This window comes from Nymphalis io, chromosome 15, assembly GCF_905147045.1.
Source record: "Nymphalis io chromosome 15, ilAglIoxx1.1, whole genome shotgun sequence".
Lineage (NCBI taxonomy): Eukaryota > Metazoa > Arthropoda > Insecta > Lepidoptera > Nymphalidae > Nymphalis > Nymphalis io.
Window position 1 is genome coordinate 5,007,853 of NC_065902.1, and position 8,944 is coordinate 5,016,796.

Here is an 8,944-nt window from a genome sequence, read left to right on the forward strand (position 1 = left end):
CGTCGGTCGCAATGTAAATTATACCGAGAAGAATAATTAAATAACCTTAGTAACCTTAGTAATTGAAACGTGAAATATTTGTTCATTAGTCTTTGATCAACCAAAGAGAATAGGATTACTACCAAAGAGACAAAAATCACTAAGTTTTAATTGCAATAATAACAAAACAGTAAGTCAAAAACATAATAATAATCAGTGCACTATAATTTTATTGTAAATGGTACATATTAATATTTCACAGTTACAGCTTTTTGCTTAGTTGTAATATTTTAATAACATTTTATAGGTAGAATGATGAGTATGAAAAAACAGACGATGCATCATCCTTGGGAAAGAACCATAAAACATGTTTATAATGACTATAAACATTGTCATAATACCGTTAATAATCCTAACTATTCAACGAAAAAAGTATGTACCCCAGATAAAAATCGAGTCAAGATTACAATTATCGGAAATAGAGTCGTAAAGGAGTTCATAAGTTGCGTACATTTAGTAAAAACATTGCATAAATACCGCCCAAAAAACTTCGACGCTCCTTCAATAAGAGGTACATATTAAAAATTATATATTATATGATAGTATGAAACTGTTACATTAAGCATTGTTTGTATGATTCATAATAACTAATAAATGTTAGAATTATATATTTTTGCATACTGATATTGGAATATTCCTAATAGCCGATAGTGACTGGTTTATGCTTAAAAAATCATGCTACAGCAGTGTCTGCAAACAGCAAAACAAACTGTAAGCCAAAAGAAACAATTACAATAAAATATATATCCAGTTTTAAATATATAATATAACCAGAGCTACGAATTTTCGTTTCTGCTTACATACTCTGCATGATAAATTTAATGTGTTATTTATATTATATATGTTATATTTCTTGTTACACATTAATTACCTAAAATTTTCTAATTTTCTCTTCTCAGTGAATGCAGATATCCTTGTATCTTTTGTCTGTATTTATAATACAGTTCTGTTCCGTACGCAGTCTGTCGTTTTCGTTTTAATATTTACCATTAATTGATATATCATGTAAACTATTCTCTAGGGCTTTTCAAACCACGACCTCACCATACTAATTAAGCAACAAGGGTGACAAAATGTATTTATTTTTAATAGCTTATTGCATAAGCATTTCTTTGCCGTTTTTTTATGACGTCATGAATGGATTTTAAAGATTATTGATGATGCACGCTACACGAGAGTATAATCACGACTTTCAGAGATGTTTCTTATCGTATCTGTACGCGCTCACATTGTTTTTATTAGTATTGTCGACCCTTGGCAGTCAGGAAATTAATAACACTACGTTAATGTAATTATAAGCAAATAGTAACCTACAAATCCGATAACGCAATGATTATAATATTATTATTAACGAAGTTAATATTTATGTATAAATCTAGATTTTGTTCTTTGTGAAAAACCAATTTTTGAATTATTAAAACATTTAAGAATTTATATTTGTCCTATTATTTTATTCAAATTTAATTAACGTCAGAATAGACAATTTGAAATATATACTATGTTCAGAAATAACAACGGTAGAGTGGCCAAAAGTTTGGAATGATTTAAAATTACAATACGGTGGTCTCGCATATTGCTTGGAAAATCAAGTCGCCGTTATTCTTAACGACAAATTTCTTGGCGGTGACAAAGAACTCAAAGAAATCATACACTCAAGATATCATTGTCATTTTCATTTGGACTACTATAAAGAAGGCATAAACAATTTTGCCAATTTCATAAGATCTTCTGGGGTAAGAGTACCTAGACCAGCTATTTAAATTGATAACTAAATTCGCTTACCTACCACATAGTTGTTGAACTTTATATAACATTATTTTGTATTAATTGCAGAGACCATGTGCGTACATGCATATTTTAATAGATAATGAATATGCAGGTACTTTAATTTTCATGGTAAGTATACCAGCAAACATAACGCTGACACATCATTAAAAAAATACAACAATAGTTATATGTATATCTCTTACGACGTACTTATGTATATATGTCTACTAAGTCAACTACCGTTTTGATGTTGCTTCAATTATATATATTTTTATAATATATACGTAGATGTCAATATCGGTAACCAATAAAATTAAAATTCAAAATATTCCAATTAAAATATTTAAAAATATTATCTAGCTTTACGCAGACATAGTTCCATATACATCAGAAAATTTCCTTCGTCTTTGCCGAGACAAAAAAGGTGGATATTCAGGAACTCCTGTACATAGAATTGTTAAAGATGGTTGGATTCAATGTGGTGGATTTGGTCTAAAAAATACAGAATTGGATTGTGAAAATTTTATCATTCCTCACGATAGGCGTGGCGTACTATGTATGGCTAACGATGGAAGGTTAAGTAACAAGATATTCTAACAAAGTAAAATGATAATCCGAATTATTGTACTCAAAATGACGTCATAATTATTTATAGACATGTGGATTGTTCCACACAATTCTTCGTTTTACTGCAACCTGCATCATGGATGGCTCATAAATATGTTGCGTTCGGACAATTAATTGATGGAGAATCAACCTTAAAAGCAATTGAATCCGTACCAACATTTTACGAATCTCCGAAATATAACATAAGAATACAGAAAGCTGGTATATTAAACTTGGAATGTCAAGACATAAAAATAAATAAAAATACCAATGAATATTTGCAAGGACATATTGAAGATCTAGTTGCTTTAGGAGATTTACTTTATGAGGTATAAACAAATGTACAAAAGATTAATTAGTAATCTAATTCTATATCTGAAAAAATTCTATTCATCGCTTTTCCTTCTTAAGGATCTTATGAAGAGAGTACTTCTCGACATAGAATTAAAACGTATCGCCTTAGAAGAAATGGAAAATGGAGAAGCCGAAGAAATTAACGTCGGAGAACATATTACAAGAAATATTCGCGCAACTGAAAGGTATTCAGTGTAAATAATGCAAGCTCACAAAATATTCTTACAATTTTCACATAAAATTATTGTTTTGTTAAAATTTCAAGGTTCATTCGTAAAAAAGAAGATTTAGAGCAATTACAGAAGAGCCAAATCCATAACAGTAGAGCATCATCCGCTATAAGTGAAGCACATGCTAATAACGATTTTGACGTCGAAATTTACAATTACGAACCAGAGGAATTATCGTACAAGCATGTATCGTTAGCGGAAACTGTTAGTTCGGTGGTGAAACCAATGAAACCATTTTATTTACCTCTCACTGATGTGCCTTATCCTGGAGAAGTCGACTCAACATATGACTTGAAAAAGTAAAAACAATCGACATACTAGTGTTATATCTTAAAGGTGTATCTAACAGAATGATATAAAGGCAATGAAAATGGTTATTGTTATTAAATAATCATGTTTTATTTGTAGGTTTTTAAGGGGCGACTATTGTCTTGAAAGTGATTTACAAAACAATCCACCAATAAAAAATATTGGAAATAATATATCTTATATATCCGAAATTTATAAATTCGACGAGGATTCCGAAATATCATCAAGTATATAATTAAACTTCTCGGCTTCGAGTGAAGTCGGCCTTTGCGCAGCATTGGCACATTAACAGGCTATTATTATTATTATTACAATAGAAATTACAATAAAAATAACACTTTATATTTTTTACAGTGGAATCAATCTGTTCAGAAGATGAGCAGGAAATAAGAAGATATTTAAAGTATGTTACAATAGTAAATAAATTATTATACTTATTAGCTGCAGTAAGTTGTTTCTAGGGAAAAGTATAGAAAGTCTTAAATACTTACTTATAAATGCGAAAGTGAGTTTGTTTATTTATTTGTTTGTTACTCTTTTACGTCTAACTCCTGGTGGTACTGGTGGTAGGGCTTTGTGCAAGCCCGTCTGGGTAGGTACCACCCACTCATCAGATATTCTACCGCAAAACAGCAATACTTGATATTGTTGTGTTCCGGTTTGAAGGGTGAGTGAGCCAGTGTAATTACAGGCACAAGGGACATATAATCTTAGTTCCCAAGGTTGGTGGCGCATTGGCTATAAGCGATGGTTGACATTTCTTACAATGCCAATGTCTAAGGGCGTTTGGTGACCACTTACCATCAGGTGGCCCATATGCTCGTCCACCTTCCTATTCTATAAAAAAAAAAAAAAAAAACTCCCTCAGAAGAAATCGCAGGCGGTAACTAGTGATAATATTTATTAGAGTTTTCTTACAAACATCCGATTTCTTTTATGAATTTATAAAGTAAAATATTGTCTTTATTTCGTTTAATAATCAATAAGTTACTTTTTATATGTATTCAGGCTCAATGTCGATCGAGTGAGTTTTGGTGGTGGCGTTATAAAAAGTATTGCAAGAGGTATCGGTAAATACAATATCTTCGAAGACACGAGAAAGTAAGATTTATTTAATTAATTTCTTTTTTTTTAATTACAGTTAATCGTTCTAATTTTTTGGATAGAGAACTTCCGTCAATTATCCACGTTTAGCCTTCACCAGAGTTTAGATGTTTACAAGGATTTGTATGAATATATAATTATACTCAAACCCAATTACGTTATAAATTCAGTTATTTTTATATAGTATGAAATTGCGGTAGTATTAACAGATTGTAAGGCTCCCAGTCACACGTGGCGAAGCGTAGCGCAACGGTTTTGCCTGCCAATCAATTAACAATTGTATACATTGAAATAAAATCTGAAATTAATCAAGTGATGGACTGGTTTTCAAAAGCGTCCACAAGGATCAAGGAGCAAAGCCATTGTGCTACGGCATATATAGACTTAGTAATAGATTTTTACTGGTGGTAGGGCTTTGCGCAAGCTCGTCTGGGTAGGTACCACCCACTCATCAGATATTCTAACCGCAAAACAGCAGAACTTGATATTGTTGTGTTCCGATTTGAAGGGTGAGTGAGCCAATGTAATTACAGGCACAAGGGATATAAAATCTTTGTTCCCAAGGTTGGTGGTGCATTGGCTATGTAAGCGATGGTTGCTATTTCTTACAATGCCAATGTCTAAGGGCGTTGGTGACCTCTTACTATCAGGTGGCCCGCCTTCCTATTCTATGAAAAAAAAAGACTGGCTCGCAGATGTCTGCACGCGAGCGAAATAATAGAGCACCTAGTTCGCCTAGCGTGTAAACCCTACGCGAGCACACTATGTACTGTCCTTCGCCAGATGCTCCTTTGCCCTTAGAAATGTAATAGAAAAGTTAAGTATGGGAAGAAAAAATCGGAACCGTACCGCGTATTATTTCTTAAAAAAATTTTTTTTCGCTGTATCAATATTATTAAGTAAGCGTTCTTGTGCTTCAGGTCCGAGTTGATTACTGATGAAGAGCTGAGACGTTTTAGGTTAGTTCCAGCTTATAATTACTGGTTCATTATTTATTTATTTTTTTAGGACATAAATATAAACATGGGATATTTCTTTAAGCTTATAAAAATAGCTAAAGTACATTCTAAGTGCATGAAGCTGCTGACAAAAACTATTCTTTTGAAACAATAACTAATTTTTGCCTATAAAAATATTACGTAACATAAAAAAATTATTCAGAAAAGGCCAAACGTTTTATTTACAGATTAGCTTCTATGGATCGCCGTTCAAGAGAAAGTCATGATAAGTAAGAATTTGTGTCACATATTACTACTATTCCTTCCGACCGAAATTCGCGGCTACGTAGGAAATATTTTTGATAAAAAGTGTGTGCTTAAACTCGTGTGTACTCCGTGTATTGTCTCAGTATATAGACTATGCTCTCTCAGTATATACAGAGCAAAAGAGTAACATGGCAAGCAACTTTGCTACTATGGCGTTACGATGGCGTTTACGTTTTTAACCGGAAATCACAGATTCAAATCCGGGCATATACAAACATGTTTAACATAAATTTGCTTAATTTGTGTACATAATTTATCTCATGCTCAGCGATGTCGGATGATACTTTGCCGCATGTGCCAGCAACTCACGCTGTAACAGCGTGAAAGAAATGGCGAGATACGGGGAGGCCTTTGCCGGCAGTGGTATATTTACGAACTATTACTTTGCCAGAAAACCCACAATCATTTATGTAGCCCGACACGGGATTCAAACCTGAGACCTCGTTGCAAACGTAAAAGCTAACAAAATGAGTTAGACCAACGAGACATTTAATACTTACAATAATTATAAGAGGTACATTGTAAATAATATAAATGACTTTAAATGGAACACTGATAAGGTTTTATATAAGGCACTTTTTTCTGCATATTATTTCCATACGTAGTGGTATGGTCGAAGAGGATAGCAATCGAGAGGCGAGTAGATAATGTATTTTCAGTTATAAAAGATGTCGTGAAACGTTGATTAAAACTGCTGTAGGTTGATTTTTTTTTTTATCAATATTCAATTATTTAAAAAAAAATATTTTTGTTTATATTTTTTTAGAAAGGTATCTATTAGCTTACCGTCGAACAAAGCTTATAAAGAACCGATCAAGATCAAAAGACGTCAGACAGGTTTTGTTAGACCTGAAGATTTAGAAAGAATATATTTAATACATAAAGCCGCTTCACACGATGTAGTCGATTCAGAGGACGAAGGGTCGATGACAGGATCTCGGTAAAGGCATAAAATATACCAGAAAAGAATTATTGCGAATATATATTTTTTTAGTTTAATATAAATTAACCTTATGTATTTTCAATCAAAGTAGAACAAAATTATTTGACCTAGTCAATATATAAGGATGTAAAGTACTATTTTGTATAAGCTGAAAATTATAATAAATAAACGTACCTACCGCGGCTAATTGTTAAGTAATAAATTGATCGGTCATTTATTATGTGGTACTAATGTTATAAAAATATTGACTTTATCATATTATATTCACAGAAAAGTCCGGATCGTCGAATCTGCTATTGGCACACAAACTGGGTCTAAACGAAAGCAGACTGGTGCAGCGAGACTGTCCGATCTCACGGAATCTGATGTAGATGTTCGTAGAAAATCGGCTCTCACGCGCTTGTATGATAACTTGACATTTGACAACGGTGCCGGACCTACACTGAAAGAGTACAAGTAAGCTTTGCTTAAATTACAAATACTAATACTAGAAATGCTTGTACTCGAAATTTGCCATCTTTTTTTTGCGAAGTTAGACCCTTTGTGGATTTCGATTTATACCTTCCCCATTACGCAAGTCTCCTTTTATAAAAAATAAATACATAATCAAAGGAAGATATATATATTATATATTACATTGTTTTTGATACCACGAAAACATTCAAAAATAAATCAACAAGGCTGGCATTGTTTGCGTCACCTTTATCTTCGCACAGTATAAGATGAAACGCAATTGCAAATTAAAGACTTGAACTTAAAAAAAATATCTTGTTTATATAAACACGTTTAATTGTATTTACTGCGTCATCTATAAATAATAACAATTTAAGGTATAATAGGCAACTGTTACATGTGTGTTATTTTACAATAAAAAAAAAACAAATAACATTTAATTGGGTTTAATTCTGAAAGACAGCAAAATCTTTCGAAATCAATCATGTTAATAAAACTGAGATAAATACTTGGTAATAAATTTTAGACCCACAGATAGAGGATCAAATAAGAAGTTTATCCTCATACAGTCGCCCATGACTCGTATGAAAAACGGCGATTCAACGAAAAATAATCATTTTCGGACATCTATAACAATAGACGATAGTTCTTTTGAGCAAGTCCTTAAATTCCAACACGATCGTAGGACCGCTCGGAAGATTTCATCCGATTATGTAAAAACCATAGACCAGATAGAGCACCGGGGCGAAAGTTCTATTAGAAGTGTCGAATTCGCTAAAACGCGCCCCTCCCTGACGGTTTCTCAATATCAACGAAAAAATATTAAACATCAACAAGAAACAGAGAACGCTGCATTAAGCAAGAAAAAGTCGTTCCTAAGAAATTCGGGTAAGTTATTAAAATATTCGACCATAGTGGTCGTGGTTTCGTGAAAAACGTCTTTTAGACGCTAATTGTTATTCATGTGCGAAATACGCTAATGAGCGTATGCATGAAAAATCGACCCGCATTTATTTTGGTTAATTTTGCCGCCTTATTGAATGGGTTAAGCCAATAGCTAGCTTTTGAGGCTGCAGATCCCGAGATACTGGATTGAAATCCCGGTTCAGGCCAGTAGAATGTAATTGGGTTATTCTGTCACAAAATTAGCACTTCACAGTAGCAGTCCGGAGTTTAAAAATCTAAGCTTGGGAAGTGTAAATTAATATGTTAATTACACTTCCCGAGCCTCGAAAAGTACAGAAAGCCGTTGATACTGAGTGATTGCCGTCTGTACTATAAGTCTTATCGTCTGCACAGTTGGCTAGTCATCGTCGAGAATGGCCGCCGTAGCCGAAATTTTTCAGAAGGATATATATCAATAGAATGTATATAAAATGGTACTATTTATACTAATTAAAATAAATGATATAAAAATAATAATAATATGGTATATCCTTACCATCCAATTGAGAAATCTAAAAATATAAATTCTTGCCCCGTCTTAGCTTAAAATTTATTTTTAATTTTAATAAATAACTATATATTATTGTTTTTTTTTATTTAGGTTCTAAGCATTCCTTACATGGCTTGCGCTTGCCGGGGGATACTCCATTATATTCAATGACAGAAGTAAGAGTTTGTAACTGTATAAAGTAAAATATTAAATTATCTCTATATTTATATTTAATTTATTTGATTTTTCAGGTGGATGATAATCAAAAATAATTAACCACTCGTGTATTTTTTTTTTCATATTCAGATATTTATTTTATCTTTTAACCTTTTAAATTTTTTGAAACATTTTTAATAAATTAATATAAAACTTCAAATTTTGTTTTTATTTTCAAATTATATTAGGCCGTGAAGTACTCTATCTGAAGTATTAAGTAAAT

General features: G+C 32.2%; 1 protein-coding gene across 8 annotated transcripts; it reads left to right on the forward strand.

The window, feature by feature from the left end:
• Window positions 1-75: 75 nt before the first annotated feature.
• On the forward strand, window positions 76-8,881 carry LOC126773554 (uncharacterized). Of its 8 annotated transcripts, XM_050494492.1 has the most exons (18): window positions 100-220; window positions 287-550; window positions 1,546-1,772; window positions 1,873-1,935; window positions 2,167-2,381; window positions 2,462-2,741; window positions 2,824-2,951; window positions 3,032-3,295; window positions 3,405-3,532; window positions 3,660-3,708; window positions 4,314-4,406; window positions 5,330-5,368; window positions 5,596-5,637; window positions 6,441-6,614; window positions 6,888-7,073; window positions 7,597-7,958; window positions 8,617-8,681; window positions 8,757-8,881. In XM_050494492.1, exons 2-18 carry the CDS (start codon window positions 292-294, stop codon window positions 8,775-8,777), a joined length of 2,595 nt encoding a protein of 864 aa, XP_050350449.1. In that variant the 5' UTR covers window positions 100-220; window positions 287-291; the 3' UTR covers window positions 8,778-8,881. The 8 variants fall into 8 exon arrangements, with proteins under 8 accessions (XP_050350448.1, XP_050350449.1, XP_050350447.1 ...); XM_050494491.1 differs by lacking the exon at window positions 8,757-8,881 and having other exon boundaries at window positions 76-169; window positions 8,617-8,734; XM_050494490.1 differs by lacking the exon at window positions 8,757-8,881 and having other exon boundaries at window positions 8,617-8,734.
• The last annotated feature ends 63 nt before the right edge of the window (window positions 8,882-8,944 follow it).

Coding starts and splice junctions, on each gene's coding strand:
- LOC126773554 (XM_050494491.1), top strand. CDS start 292: ATGATGAGTATGAAAAAACAGACGATGCATCATCCTTGGGAAAGAACC. Junction 1,936..2,166: donor CAGGTACTTTAATTTTCATG/GTAAGTATACCA, acceptor AATATTATCTAG/CTTTACGCAGACATAGTTCC. Junction 4,407..5,329: donor ATCTTCGAAGACACGAGAAA/GTAAGATTTATT, acceptor CTTGTGCTTCAG/GTCCGAGTTGATTACTGATG.